This window comes from Peromyscus leucopus, chromosome 15, assembly GCF_004664715.2.
Source record: "Peromyscus leucopus breed LL Stock chromosome 15, UCI_PerLeu_2.1, whole genome shotgun sequence".
In the NCBI taxonomy this organism is placed as follows: Eukaryota; Metazoa; Chordata; class Mammalia; order Rodentia; family Cricetidae; genus Peromyscus; species Peromyscus leucopus.
Window position 1 is genome coordinate 20,977,776 of NC_051076.1, and position 16,333 is coordinate 20,994,108.

The 16,333-nt window shown below is 37.5% G+C and overlaps 1 protein-coding gene across 1 annotated transcript in view; it reads right to left on the reverse strand.

Moving 5' to 3' along the window:
* The window catches only part of Desi2 (desumoylating isopeptidase 2), a 57,871-nt gene that overhangs the window by 17,110 nt on the left and 24,428 nt on the right, over nucleotides 1-16,333 (reverse strand). Inside the window, exon 2 of the mRNA XM_028865498.2 lies at nucleotides 1,009-1,081. Within this exon, the coding sequence (XP_028721331.1) occupies nucleotides 1,009-1,081 (73 nt within the window). The remainder of the gene's footprint in view (nucleotides 1-1,008; nucleotides 1,082-16,333) is intronic.

A 16,333-nucleotide genomic window follows, 5' to 3' on the forward strand; every position in this document is an offset into this window, starting at 1 on the left:
AGGTTAGCAAGTGTACTCATTTCAAGTGAAAGTAAAGCTTAAATGACAAATCTTTATAGCCAAGACTGAATATGCTAAACTACAGCTAGAAGCTCCTATGACAGAAAAATAGATAGGGGCAGGGACATATCTCAGCACCTGCTTAGCAAGTCCCAGGCCTTGGATTCAATTATCAGCACCTCTCCACCCAAACACAAAGACAGCAGAAACATCATATGGAAATATTTAAGTAAGTGGAGTTTTTCCTTTAAATTAATGAATAGGTAGGTAGGTAGGTAGCTTACCCGGGGTGAATTAGAATATTCTAGGAAGTTATAAAGACTGCCTAGCTTTTGCAAATACAGGAACTTCTGCTAAAAGGCAAGCTTCTGAAACATGCTAGATGTTACTAAAGGCAAGACTGCTTAGCATAGACTTTATTGATACTAACAAGCCTGCAAATCCAATGTTCTACTAAAACTCCCTAAGGAAATTGGTATTTCAAATTTGCCACTAGCCAAATGATTACTTTGTTATGCAGTTTTCCAAAGTGTAAAAGTTTCTTAGAAACTCTTATACATATTAGAGAAAAACAATCATGGTTTAACAGCTTGAGAAAGAGGACTTTGGTTTTTGAGACACGGTCTCACTTGTAGCTCTGGCTGTCCCAGAACTCACTCTGTAAACCAGGTTGGCCTTGAACTCACAGAAATCTGCCTGCCTCTGTCTCCTGAGTACTGGGATAAAAGGTATTTGCCACCAAACCTGGCTAAGAAAATGTTTAGAAGACACAGTAATTAGAAAAAAAAAAAAGATAATGAAATGAATGTACCCTCTTGTATTCTACAACAGACATACTTTTTTCTAAGCACAGTATAAAACAAATGTGTAAGTTTTATTCTACTTTCTGCAATAACATATGTAAGTCACTTAAAAGAAAAGGGACAAAGAAAAACACCCAACATTATAAATCTGCATTTTAACTGGCAGAATCCTCAGAAAGCATATTTAAAAAGTGTACACACATACCTCTGCCATACACTTCAATTCCAGAATGAAAAACTCCAATTCCAATGGATGAGGTGTATTCATTCATCCAGTACTAAGGAGAGAAAAAAACAACCTTTGAATATCCATTCATTTATAGTCCAACTCTACAGGACAGATAGAGTATAAACCCAATTCTTCTTATTTTCCCTTACAATGCTGAAACTCTACTGAGAGAAACCTAGTCTGCTCTCCCACATCTAACCTGGAAGGCTTTCCTGTGTCTAGACAAATGTGTCAACTTAAGTCCAGCACACTATTTAAGGTTTGGCACATAATAAATAAAATTTAAATGAAGTGAAATCTAAATTTGGATCAGGTTAGTAGCAAAAATTGACATAAAAGTGCCATTAGTGATTAAAATAGCACACACAGAGTTGAGTCATGGTGACACATGCCTTTCATCCCAGCACTTGAGAGGCAGAGGTAGGTGGGTCTCTATGAGTTCAAGACTAGCCTGGTCTTTAGAGTCGGTTCCAGATTAGCCAGAGCTACACAGTGAAACCCTATCCCAAAAAACAAAACAAAACAACAGAACAAAAAGCACCACATATAGACATGCATATCTAGTTTCCTAACTATTTTTCTTCTACCCTAAACTTTTTCTTTCATACTCTAGAGAATTCTTTGAAAGTGGGAATACTTTATTCTTTGTCAACATTTATGGTTTGTTTCCTATCCCAATTCAGCCTAAAGTTTGAAACTAGGAATAATCAGTATGAACACAATAGAGAAAATAGATTTGTCAGAAAAAGAAAACACTAAAACCAAAAAAGTTGTCACACAAAATGTCCAAGAAATTTGGGACACCATGAAAAGACCAAACCTAAGAATAATAGGGATAGAAGGAGAATACCAACTCAAAGGTACAGAAAATATATTCAACAAAATCATAGACAAAAACTTTCCTAACCTAAAGAAAGAAATACCGGGGTTGGGGATTTAGCTCAGTGGTAGAGCACTTGCCTAGCAAGCACAAGGCCCTGGGTTCGGTCCTCAGCTCCAGAAAAAAAAAAAAAAAAAAAAGAAAGAAAAGAAAAGAAATACCTATGAAGATACAAGAAGCTTACAGATCACTGAATAGACGGGATCCAAAAAAAAAAAAAAAAAAAAAAAAAGTCCCCTCGCCACATAATAATCAAAACACTAAACACATACAGAACAAAGAAAAAATATTAAGAGCCGCAAAGGAAAAGGACAAAGACAAAGTAACATATAAAGGCAGACCCGTCAGAATAACACCAGACTTCTCAACAGAGACTATGAAAGCTAGAAGGTCCTGGACAAATGTTATGTAAACACTAAGAGACCACGGATGACAACCCAGACTATTATACCCAGCAAAACTCTCAATCACCATAGACAGAGAAAACAAAATATTCCATGATAAAACCAGCTTTAAACAATACCTATCCACAAATTCAGCCCTACAGAAAGCACTAGAAGGAAAAATCCAACCTAAGGAAGTTAAACACACCCATGAAAACTCAGGCAATAGATAATCCCACACCAACAAATACCAAAGAAGGGAAACATAACACTACTACAAAATAAATAAATACATAATACATAAACAAACAAACAAACAAACAAACAACAGGAATTAACCATCACTGGTCATTAATATCCATCAATATCAATGGTCTCAACTCACCTATAAAAAGACACAGGCTAACAGAATGGATATGAAAACAGGATCCATCCTTCTGCTGCATACAAGAAACACACCTAAACTTCAGAGGCAGACACTACCACAGAGTAAAGAGCTGGGAAAAGGCTTTCCAATCAAATGGACTTAAGAAGCAAGCTGGTGTAGCTATCCTAATAACTAAATAAAATAGACTTCAAACTAAAATCAATCGAAAGAGATCGGGATGGACATTACACAGGAAAAATTCACCAAGATGAAGTCTCAATTCTGAACATTTATGCCCCAAATACAAGGGCCAAATTTATAAAAGAAACATTACTAAAGCTTAAATTGCACATCAAACCCCACACACTAGTAGTGGGAGATTTCAACACACAACTCTCACCAAAAGACAGATCTACCAGACTGAAACTTAACAAAGAAATAAAGGACCTAACAGATGTTATGACTCAAATGGACTTAATAAATATCTACAGAACGTCGGGCGGTGGTGGCGCACGCCTTTAATCCCAGCACTCGGGAGGCAGAGCCAGGCGGATCTCTGTTAGTTCGAGGCCAGCCTGGTCTATGAAGCGAGATCCAGGAAAGGCGCAAAGCTACACAAAGAAACCCTGTCTCAAAAAAACCAAAAAAAAAAAACAAAAACAAACAAACAAAAAAATCTACAGAACATTCCACCCTAACACAAAAGAATATACCTTCTTCTCAGCACCCCATGGAACCATCTCGAAAATTGACCACATGCTTGGTCAAAAAGCAAATCTTAACAAATACAAAAACATCGGAATAACCTCCTGTATTTTATTGGACCATCATGCCTTAAAGTTAGATTTTTAACAACAACAAAAACTATAGAAAGCCTACAATCTCATGGAAACTGAATAATGCTCACCTAAAGCACCAATGGGTCAAGGAAGAAAAAAAAAAAAAGAAATTAAAGATTTCCTAGAATTCAATGAAAATGAAAGTACAACATACCCAAACTTATGGGACACTATGAAAGCAGTGCTAAGAGAAAAGTTCATGTCACTAAATGCACACATAAAGAAGATGGAGAAATCTTATACCAATGACTTAACAGTACAACTGAAAGCTCTACAACAAAAAGAAAAAACTCACCCAGGAGGAATAGACACCAGGAAATAATCAAATTGAGGGTTGAAATCAATGAAATAGAAACCAAGAGAACAATACAAAGAATCAATGAAACAAAGAGTTGGTTCTTTGAAAAAAATGAACAAGATAGACAAACCCCTAGCCAAATTAACCAAAAGGCAAAGAGAGAACACCCAGATTAACAAAATCAGAAATGAAAAGGGAGACATAACAACAGACAACGAGGAAATCCAGAGAATCATCAGGTCTTATTTCAAAAACCCGTACTCCACAAAATTGGAAAATATGGAAGAAATGGACAATTTTCTGGATAGATACCACATACCAAAGTTAAATCAAGACCAGATAAACTATTTAAATAAACAAATAACCCCTAAAGAAATAGAAACAGTCATTAAAAGTCTCCCAACCAAAAAAAAAAGCCCAGGAACAACAGATGGTTTCAGTGCAGAATTCTACCAGATTTTCAAAGAACTAATTCCAATACTCTTCAAATTGTTCCACACAATAGAAACAGAAGGAACATTACCAAACTCTTTTTATGAGGCTACAGTTACCCTGATATACACAAAGATGCAACAAAGAAAGAGAATTACACACCAATCTCCCTCATGAACATTGTTGCAAAAATACTCAATACAATATTGGCAAACCAAATCCAAGAACACATCACAAAAATTATCCACCATGACCAAATAGCATCCCAGGGATGCAAGGATGGTTCAACATATGAAAATCTGACAATGTGATACACCATATAAACAAACTGAAAGAAAAAAAAAAACCACATGATCATCTCATTAGATGCTGAAAAAGCCTTTGACAAAATCCAACATACCTTCATGATAAAGGTCTTAACATCAGGAATACAAGGAACATTCCTTAAACATAATAAAGGCAATTTATAGCAAGCCAACAGCCACCATCAAATTAAATGGAAAGAAACTCAAAGCAATTCCACTAAAATCAGGAACAAGACAAGGCTGTCCACTCTCTCCATATTTATTCAATATAGTTCTTGAAGTTCTTGCTAGAGCAATAAGACAACAAAAGGAGATCAAGGAGATACAAATTGGAAAAGAAGTCAAACTTTCACTATTTGCAGAGGATATGATAGTATACATAAGTGACCCCCAAAATTCTACCAGGGAACTCCTACAGCTGATAAACACCTTCAGTAAAGTGGCAGGATACAAGAGCAACTCAAAAAAAAAAAAAAAAAAAATCAGTAGCCCTCCTATACACAAATGATAAGAGGGATGAGAAAGAAATCAGAGAAACATCACCCTTTACAATAGCCACAAATAATATACAATACCTTGGGATAACACTAACTAAACAAGTGAAGGACCTGTTTGGTGAGAACTTTAAGTCTCTAAAGAAAGAAATTGATGAAGATATCAGAAAATGGAAGGATCTCCCATGCTCATGGATAGGTAGGATTAACATAGTAAAAAATGGCAATCTTACCAAAAGCAATCTACAGATTCAATGCAATTCCCATCAAAATCCCAACACAATTCTTCACAGACTTGGAAAGAAAAATACTCAACTTCATATGGAAAAACAAAAGACCCAGGATAGCTAAAAGTATCATGTATAAAGAAACCTCTGGAGGCATCATCATCCCTGACCTCAAGCTCTACTGTGAAATATAGTAATAAAAACAGCGTGGTACTGGCATAAAAATTGACATACAGACAGACCAATGGAATCGAACTGAAGACCCTGACGTTAATCAACGCACAGATGAACACCTGATTTTTGACAAAGAAGCCAAAACTATACGATGGAAAAAAAGAAAGTATCTTCAACAAATGGTGCTGGTGTAACTGGATGTCAACATGTAAAAGATTACAAATAGATCCATATCTGTCACCATGCACAAAACTCAAGTCCGGATGGATCAAAGACCTCAACATAAATCCAGTTACACTGAACTTGATAGAAGAGAAAGTATGAAGTAGTGTGGAACAAATTGGCACAGGACACCACTTCCTAAATATAACACCAGTAGCACAGACACTGAGAGCAACAATTAATAAATGGGACCTCCTGAAACTGAGAAGGTTTTGTAGAGCAAAGGACATGGTCAATAAGACAAAAAGACAGCCTACAGAATGGGAAAAGACCTTCACCAACCCCACATCTGACAGAGGGTTGATATCCAGAATATATAAAGAACTCAAGAAACTAGACATCAAAATACTGAATAAATACAATTAAAAAATGGGCTAAAGAGCTAAACTGAGAATTCTCAAAACAATCTCAAATGGCTGAAAGACATTTAAGGAAATGCTCAACATCCTTAGTCATCAGGGAAATGCAAATCAAAATGACTCTGAGATACCACCTTACACCTGTCAGAATGGCTATGATCCAAAACATTAATGACAGTCTATGTTGGAGAGGATGCAGAGCAAAGGGAACACTCCTCCACTGTTGGTCAGAGTGCAAACTTGTACAACCACTGTGGAAATCAGTATGGCGGTTTCTCAGAAAATTGGGAATCTACCTACCTCTCAGAAAATTGGGAATCTACCTACCTCAAGACCCAGCCAATCATACCACAAAGATACATGCTCAACTATATTCATAGCAGCATTATTCGTAATAGCCAGAACCTGGAAACAACCTAGATGCCAACTGAAGAATGGATTAAGAAAATGTGATACATATACACAATGGAGTACTACTTAGCAGAGAAAAACAATGACAGCATGAAATTTGCAGGCAAATGGATGGAACTAGAAAATATCATCCTGAGTGAGGTAACCCAAACCCAGAAGGACAAACATGGTATGTACTCACTCATAAGTGGATACCAAATATAAAGCAAAGAATAATCAGACTGCAACCCACAGCTCCAGGGAGGCTACATAGCAGGGGGAAACCTAGGATGACTGTGGCTTATAAATAAAGTTTGGTTTTACTTAATCACTGGGCAAGCTTCAGTGAAACATTTCACTATTAGGATAAGAATTTGTACTGTATCAAGTTGATGATAGAAATAAAAAAAAAAAAAAAAGAAATATTTGGCCACAAGCAATGTATCTTCCTGTGGTGGTTTCAATGAGAATTGCAGGCCCCCCCTCCATTGGTGGAACTACTTGAGAAGGATTAAGAGGTGTTGCTTGTTAGAAGAGGTGCACTGTAGGTGGGCTCTGAGGTGTCAAAAGGCTGGTGGGATTCCCACTGCTCTCTCTGCTTCCTACTTGTGAGCTCTTAGCTACTCCAACTGGCAGGCTTCTCAAACTGTAAGTCCAATCAAATGTTTTCTTTTATAAGTTGCCTTCATCATGGTATTCTCATTCATTCATTCTCTCTCTCCTCTCTCTCTCTCTCTCTCTCTCTTTTGGTTTGTCGAGACAGGGTTTCTCTGTGCAGCTTTGGAGCCTGTCCTGGAATTTGTTCTGTAGATCAGGCTGAAGTCTGCTTGCCTCTGACTCCCAAGTGCTGGGATAAAGGCTTGTGCCACCACTGTCCAGCTTGTCATGGTGTTTTATCACAGCAACAAAGAAAACTAGGACACTTTCCAATTAGATATCAAAAACATTCACTACAGCTGAGAAGGTAGCTGAGTTATAGAATCCCAGCTCATGTACAGGCCCTGTGTTTGGTTCCCAACTCTGAAAAAGTAATTACAACCATACAGGATATAGCAAGAATATCCTGAAACAGATGTTTATACACACATATAAAAAGTTGCTGTTTGACAAAGGTAGTATTTAGAACCATTTATTAACAATGGATAAATTAGGGGTTGGGAATTTACTCAGTGGTAGAGCGGTTCCTAGCAAGCACAAGGCCCTGGGTCCTTAGCTCTGGAAAAAAAAAAAAAAAAAAAAAAAAAAAAAAAAAAAAAAAAAGGATAATTATTAAACTAGTTATGGTGGTGACAATAATCCCAGCATTTGGGAGATTGAGGCAGAGGGTGGTGAATTTAAAATCAGAATGGGTGACACAGCAAAACCCTCTCAAAAAAGGAAAAAGGAGGGCAAGAATGTACCCATAGGGGTGGGCAGGAGACAGAGGTAAGGGTAGTGTGGAAGGCAATGAATGAGAAGCAAGTATAATGAAACATATGAAGATACCAGATGAAACTCATTACTTTATATGCTAATCAAAAAAAAAAAAAAAGAAAAAAGAAAACTCTAAAAAGCAAAGAACACCCCTACCCTATCTTCATTCTTTTTCAAGACAGGTTTTCTCTGTGTAGCCTTAGCTGGCCTCAAACTCCGAGATCTGCCTACCTCTACCTCCTGAGTGCTGGGATTAAAAGTGTGCATCTTTTAAGAGGACAAATTACTAAAATATATTGGCAAAAACCTGATAAATAAAAATAACTTCTATGTATCCAAAAATTCTAGTGTGTCTAACGATCAGAAGCCAGGAATGGTGATGTATGCCTGTAATACTAGTAAAAAGGAGGCTGACACTAGGGGACTGCAAATTTGAGACCAGCCTGGACTACACAGTAAGTCTGATGTCAGCACTGGCTATAAGACAAGACTTTGTCTCTAAAAAAAATTTTTTTTTAGCTGAGAAAAGTGAACTTAAGTAAAGCAAAACATCTTGCTTGAACTTACAGAAGGAGAAAAATCAACATATATATGATATATATACACATATACATACACACATTTAAAAAAAACTTAACTTTCAGTCAATGAGCTGCCTTAGAGGGTAAAGGTGCTTGTTGCCAAGTCTTCTGAGTTCAGTACCCAGGAGCCACATGGCAGGAAGAAACTGGCTCCTGCAAGCTGTGCTCTGACCGTTACATGAGCACCATGGCACACAGACACACACACAAATAAATGTAGTAGAATAATTGTCATTAAAGAATTGTGTATACTTAAGTAATACCGGAAGATAAAAAAACACATAGGGAGAAAAAAATGCAATAAATATAATAAAGTTTAATATATTTTGAATATCCTCTCTACTCAAATCTACTGGGTTCCCATTTTCGACAACCAGAAATTGGAAGGCAAGAACATGAAGGGTATAATTTACTGAATATAATTTGGGAAGGAGGGGAGCATAAGTGCATGCAGTAAAAACCATTTTATGTGTAAATAACCACAGAAACAATTTGTAGTCAACCAACATGAACTAATAATAATAACCTCACTAGTAAACAGGAAAATACTTATAATCTATCCCTTTTTTGACTATGACTGTCAATATTTGTGTTAAGAAAAGGATAAGGAAGACTGCACATTTGTGAACAAATCTAGGTAGTTACTTAACTACTCTGCCTCTTGGAATCTACTCTATAGTAATACTTGTACACATACAAAGGCATGTTCTAAAATCTTATTATTGTCTATAATACCAAAAAACTGAAATAAGAAGTATCAGTAGAGGAATGGTGTATTAAGTTAGTTTTTTTTGTCAACTTCACACAAGCTATAGTCATCTGGGAAGAGGTAGGCCCTCAACTGAGAAAATACTTCCATAAAACTAGTCTGTGGGGGCATATTTCAACTAAAGATTGATGTGGGAGGGCCCAGTTTACTCTGGTTGATGTCATACCTGGCTGGTAGTACTGAGCTGTAAAAGAAAGTAGGCAAGCAAGCTGTGGGAAGCAAGCCAGCAAGCAGCATTTCTCAGTAGTCTCTGCTCCAGTTCCTGCCTCCAGGTTTCTTCCTTGAATTCCTGCTCTGACATCCCTCACTGATGGACAGTTATGGAAGAGTACGTCAGAAAAACCCTTTCCTTACTAAGTTGCTTTTTGTCATGGTTGTTTTATCAAAGCAATAGAAACCTACCTAATACAAATGGTTAAAGAAACTAAAAATCCATATTATGAATTATCACACAATTACTAAAAAGGAATGAGGTAATGACTTATATAGGATATATAGTTACAGATTGTTGCTTGTTTGCATGCCTGTCAGGGAGCTTTGTTCCAACACTTTGAATCAAAATTTAGAAAGTAATATAAAGTGAAAAGAAAAACCAAGTCATTATATCTGTAGCATGACTAACCAACTATACCAAAAGGAAGAGCTGGGGACTGAGGATGTAGCTCAGTTGGTAGAGTCTGGCATGTGCACAAAGCCCTGGGTTTAATCCCCAGCACCTGGGCATGGTGGCACATACATGTAGTGCCAGCAATGGTAAGTAGAGGCAGAAGAATCAGAAGTTCATGGTCATCTCTGGCTACATAGTAAATTTGAGGCTACCCAGGACTATGTGAGACCCTATCTCAAAAATAAATAAGATCCGAAATACATCAAATTGTTGGCAGTTCAGTGATGGACATAGACAGGGCAGGAATGATATTTAGAGGGATCTTTTCACTTTTTTTTTTTTGGTTTTTCAAGACAGGGTTTCTCTGTGTAGTTTTGGTGCCTATCCTGGATCTCACTCTGTAGACTAGGCTGGCCTTGAACTCAGAGATCTGCCTGGCTCTGCCTCCCAAGTGCTGGGATTAAGGGCGTGTACCACTGCCACCCAGCAATCTTTTCACTTCTAATTATATTTCAGGACTGTTTTTCTAGGTGTTATGTATTACTTTAATAATTAGAAAAAGGGCTGGATATGGTGGTTCATGCCTTTAATTCCAGCACTTTGGAGGCAGAGGCAGGTGGATCTCTGTGAGTTTAAGGCCAGCCTGGTCTACAAAGTGAATTCTGGGACAGCCAAGGCTGTTACACAGGGAAACCCTGTCTTTGAAAGTGGGAAATTTTTTGAAAAAGGTTCTAAACTTTAGAATCTAAAGTAAGTATTTTAAAGTAGAATATTACAAATGCTCCGTTTCTGATAATTTAATAATGCATTGAATAATCCTACCTTCCAGAACATCACAGACTGGCTATGGCTCATTTGAATGGTTGGAGCTTTGGCTCACTATAATTGTTGTCCAACATGCTGAAATCAAAATTCAAAATTTCAAGTCTAGTTTCTACTGACTGCACATTGCTTTTGTACCACTGTGAACTCAACTCACCGATGAAGCAGCCCGACTGGGGCACTGTTGACGGAGACATGTCAAAATGATACAGAAGTTGACCACAAGTGGCTTCTACTGCCCAACTGTGGGAAAATTTGAACATCATAAACTTTTTTTGAGATAGGGTCTCATTATGTCATGCTGGTTGTCCTGGAACTCACTCTGTAGACCAGGCTGGCCTTGAACTCAGAGATCCACTTGCCTCTGCCTCCTGAGTGCTGGGATTAAAGGCGGGCACCACTACCTCCAGACTTGAACATTGAGGAAACTCTTTTTTTTTTTTTTTTTTTTTTTGGTTTTTCGAGACAGGGTTTCTCTGTGTAGCTTTGCGCCTTTCCTGGAACTCACTTGGTAGCCCAGGCTGGCCTCGAACTCACAGAGATCCGCCTGGCTCTGCCTCCCGAGTGCTGGGATTAAAGGCGTGCGCCACCACCGCCCGGCCAAGGAGGAAACTCTTAATAATGAACTATAGAGTTGTGTTGGTTTGAATAAAAATGGCTCTCATAGGCTCATGTAATTGAATGGTTAGTCATCAGAGTGGCACTGCTTGAAAAGGATTAAAATGTGTGGCCTTGTTAGAGTTCATGTGGTCTTGTTGGAGGAAATGTCACTAGGGAGTGTTCTGAGGTTTTAAAAGCCCAAGTCAGGCCCAGTTTCTTTCTGTTCTTGCTGCCTGCTGATCTGAATGTAGAACTCTCAACCTCTTCTCCAGCACCATGTCTGCCTGCATGTTGCCATGCTCCCGGCCATGATGATAGTGGTCTAAACCTCTGAAACTGTAAGCAAGTCCCAATTAAATGCTTTCTTTTATAAGAGTTGTAGTCATGGTGTCTCTTCACAGCAATAGAACAGTAACTAAGAGTATTCAATAAAAAGATGACTCTGAATCTAGAGTAATTTGTTTTTTAAAGGGAAGGAGGAAAAGCTTAAAAAAAAAAAAAGAAAATTAGGCAGTAAAATGTAGATGCATGGCAGAATTGGGTCATCACCACTTTGCAGCCCTCATTTGAGTCAGGCAACAAATGAGTGATAAAATTACTGGAAGAGATGGATGAAAACTGATGATCACATAGTGTCAAGGTATTCCCCCACATCCCTTTAAGTTACAAAGAAAAAAGATACTTCTGCAATGGAAAAGTGTGGTAAATACCACCTTACTCAAGTGACTAAACTACTGAGAGTTGGGTTAGCTGCTGTCATGTGTCATACAGTACAAAGGCTACATCCCCTTTGGGTTTTCTTGAGGATGTATTAAACAGAATAATAACAAAGAAGAATCACCTAAGTCTGGACATCGTAGCACTATGAGGAGAGAGACCTGGTCTTTTAAATATGACAGGAAAAGGCAAATGACTATTCTTAGGAAAACCAAATGTAATGAATGAACCCTGAGACCTACACTAAAAAATATTAAAGCTAAAAAGAACACTATTGGGATAGCTGGGGGAAATATGAATATAAACTAGATAGTACTGTAGTAATTAAAAATTTCCTGGGTACACTAAAGATACTGCAATTAGGTAGAATGTCTTCTTTATACTTACACATACAAGTATTTAGATATTAATTGCTATGTTTTCATTTGTTTCCTATGAAAGACAGAGAACAGGAAATAGAAATGAAATGTGGCAAATGTTAAAAATTGGTCAATTTAGGCAAAGGGTACATATGTAGACTATACTATACTCTTCTTTCAACTCTTCTGACTATCTAGACAAAACAAAACAAAGGGTAGGGGGAAGGCTAGGCATGGTGGCACATAATGCAATCCTAGCACTCAGGAGACCCAGGCAGGAGGATTGGGAGAAATTCAAGACCCTGCTGAAAACAAAACAAAAAGGGAAAGGATAGGTAGGAAGCAACTAATGAGAATGATTAGTTCTTTGCTTCCTTGCAGCAAGAGATGCCTTCCTAAATTTCTCCCTATTCTCTTTTTTGCTCCCTTTTCATATTAAGAAAGCAAAAACACTCACTGTAAAGTCTCAGGATTATATGTAGGCAGAGTTTCTCTGTGACTTGGCAGCTGCTCCCAAATAACCATTCAGAAACTTATTAATCATAAATGCTTGGCCAATAGCTCAGGCTCGTTACTAGCTAACTCTTCATTTTAAATTAACCCATATTTCTTATCTACCCTCTGCCATGTGGCTGTACCTTCTTTCAACACAGTACGTTCATCTTGTTTCTCTGGAGGTCTCCCACAATTCCTCAGACTCTGCCCTTCTTCCTCCCAGCGTCCTCTGTCTGGCTGTCTTGCTTATACCTCCTGCCTAGCTACTGGCCAGTCAGCTCTTTTTTTTTTTTTTTTTTTTTTTTTTTTTGGTTTTTCAAGACAGGGTTTCTCTGTGTAGCTTTGCGCCTTTCCTGGAACTCACTTGGTAGCCCAGGCTGGCCTCGAACTCACAGAGATCCACCTGGCTCTGCCTCCCGAGTGCTGGGATTAAAGGCGTGGGCCACCACCACCCAGCTTAGTCAGCTCTTTTATTAAACCAATCAGAAGTACCTTGGCAAAGACACATCTTCACAGTGTACAAAAAAGATTATTCCATAACAATTATCTGCTAGTCATTTCCAGTTAAGCAACTAATTGTTTATACAGCTTGGAACCAATGCTTTGGTCAATGTATTACTGCTATCCTTAACAACAGTACCAATAGGCTTTATTCTGGGTATAGATAGCTCTACTTTAAAGTTACCTCTCTTCATGCGCACTTCTTTCAAAATATAGAACATTTTCCAAAAAAAGAGATATATGTATAGTGTTTTATTTCCAACTAATGTTCACTATTAATCATAACTTTTCTTTTAGGTAGACAGTAAATAGTCTTCCAAAAGTGCTTTGTAACACATTTCCAGAATGGGAATCTAAGTGTTTTATTAAAAAGGGACACAATTTTATGAAAAAGGTTATACTTAAATGGTGACTTCTGACAAGAGAGTAAGATCAGAAGGCACTTGGCCGAATGAGGTCCTTGAACTCAAAAAATCTTTTATTCTCTTTTCACAAATGAAAGTAATTGCTCTCATACTTAATAGATTCCATGCTTAGAACTAATATATATTGTGGATTCTACTATTTCAGTCTAAACTTCAAGTCTTTATATTCTAGAAATAAATGGCTATGCTTTGATACATTTTTCCATAAAATGAGAGACTCTTAAAAAGGAGAAACATGGGGGATGGAGAGATGGCTCAGAGGTTAAGAGCACCGACTTGCTCTTCCAGAGGTCCTGAGTTCAATTCTCTGCACCCACATGGTGGCTCACAACCATCTGTAACAAGATCTGGTGCCCTCTTCAGGCCTGCAGGGATACATGCAGGCAGAACACTGTATACATAATTTAAAAAAAAAAAAAAAAAGGAGAAACATGTATCACCTCAAAATCTGGTCAGAACTTTGCAATTAACAATAATGACATGTGGCCTATAGAAAGTGTCTGAAGAAATGCTGAGGCAACACGATGATAAACAAATACCAGACAGTTTTCTTTGTAAGTGGTAGTTTCTTTCAAATGGAAGTTGGACAATCAGGTTGCTTTCGCTCAAGGTTCTAGAAAGCCACAAATTCCTACAAACAGTTTTTGTTGTTGTTGTTTTGGTTTTTGAGACAGGGTTTCTCTGTGTAGTTTTGCGCCTTTCCTGGAACTCACTTTGTAGACCAGGCTGGCCTCTGCCTCCTGAGTGCTGGGATTAAAGGCGTGTGCCACCACCGCCCAGCTTGCTTTGTTTTTTAACAAAAAATATTCCTTTGGACAGAACTAAACAACTTAAGTACAATTCTCATTCCCAAGATCTATTTCTTTGAAGGCGTTTAATACTGTGTAAGGCACAATAATATTGTTGTTGCTTAAAAACTACTTACAGGAACACCACATAACACATTACATGACTTATATGAACAGCCCATAATAGGCAAATCTATACAGATACAAAGTAGAAAGTAGGTCACACATTGCTTATGACCACAGAGTTTGGGGTGTGAGGAGTGATTGCTAATGAGTATGAGTTTTCTGTTTATGGTAATGAAAATTTTGTATAGTTCTCAATGTAGTAAAGGCTCCACTAATTTGTAACAAATGGCACAAGAATGCATGTACAAGCACATTTTGAGACAAGCGTTTTGCTATGTAACCCAGGCTAGTTGGAAGTCACAATCTTCCTCAGTCAGCCTATTGAATAGAGAGGTTACAGACGTGCTCTAACACTACACTTGGCTGAGTATATTGTCTTATTAATAAAAATTATAGTTATCTGTTTTGACTAAACAAGATCTATTTTATGCATGTCGTGAATCCTTCATCAGTAATTTTTCCAAGTATAATACAGATTTTATTCTTTTAATTGGCAATGCCAATTTTTTCCTTGTTAGCAATCTGAGAACAAAGAAATTCATAAGGAAATAAATTTGTTTCTTATTTTGAAATGTTATACAGTAAAACTTTATAATGAGAGGAACATCTCATCATGTAGAACTCACATGCCACAATGATTCTTTAGTCAGTGACAATCCTCATATATGATGACACCATAAGATTATAATAGTGCTGAAAAGTTCCTATTGCTTAATGACAAATAATTAAAGTAACAGTGTAAACTATTTATATGTTTGTGGTGATGCTGGTATAAACAAACCTATAAGTATATATAACATTTTATATAAGTATAGTACATATAATTATAGTACAAAGGACTTGATAATAAAAATGTTATTGTCGCCGGGCGGTGGTGGCGCACACCTTTAATCCCAGCACTCGGGAGGCAGAGCCAGGCAGATCTCTGTGAGTTGGAGGCCAGCCTGGGCTACCAAGTGAGTTCCAGGAAAGGCGCAAAGCTACACGGAGAAACCCTGTCTCGAAAAACAAAAACAAAAACAAAAAAAAAGTTATTGTTTTAAGTATTACTACACTTTTTGCTGTTATTTTACAATGTACTTCTCATACTTATTAAAGAAAAGGGGGGAAAAACTTCCTGTAGAGCTAGATGCTGTGTTATGTGGACAGAAGTCTCAGCATCTCATGTTTACCTCACCTTTTATTGTACCCATAGGTGACACGTACTATGTGCACTGGACTTTATCATGTAGGTTTGTGTAAGTACACTCTAGGAAGTATGTACCTGATAACACAAATAGGTAACTGATGTCCTGCTTAATCAATACTTGCCTCCATATAGATTATGAATATGACTCTCAATGAAAACAAACACAAAATGCGAACTACAGAAACCCTAAAATTTTTTCTAGCAACACTAAAGGAAATAGTTCTTGAACTTTCTATTCCTAGCCAAACTTTAAATAGATTACTTCTTAAATTACAGTCTGCATTTCTAATCCTAAGCTGCCTTCTAAACATGTGCTTTTAGTTACAAGGAAATAGGACATAAAAAAGTAGCACTTCAACAGCAGCAGAAAAATTAAGTGTGTATTCTAGGCACCACCTCTTCACACGCAGCAGCAGCACATTTCAGAAGAAACTGAATTTTCATTACCAAATGAGTAAACAGATGCTTTTTCTTGGTGTGAGCATTTTCCTGAATACATTCGCCACCGAAGGGTAAGCCTTTCCTTGGAGAGTTGGTCA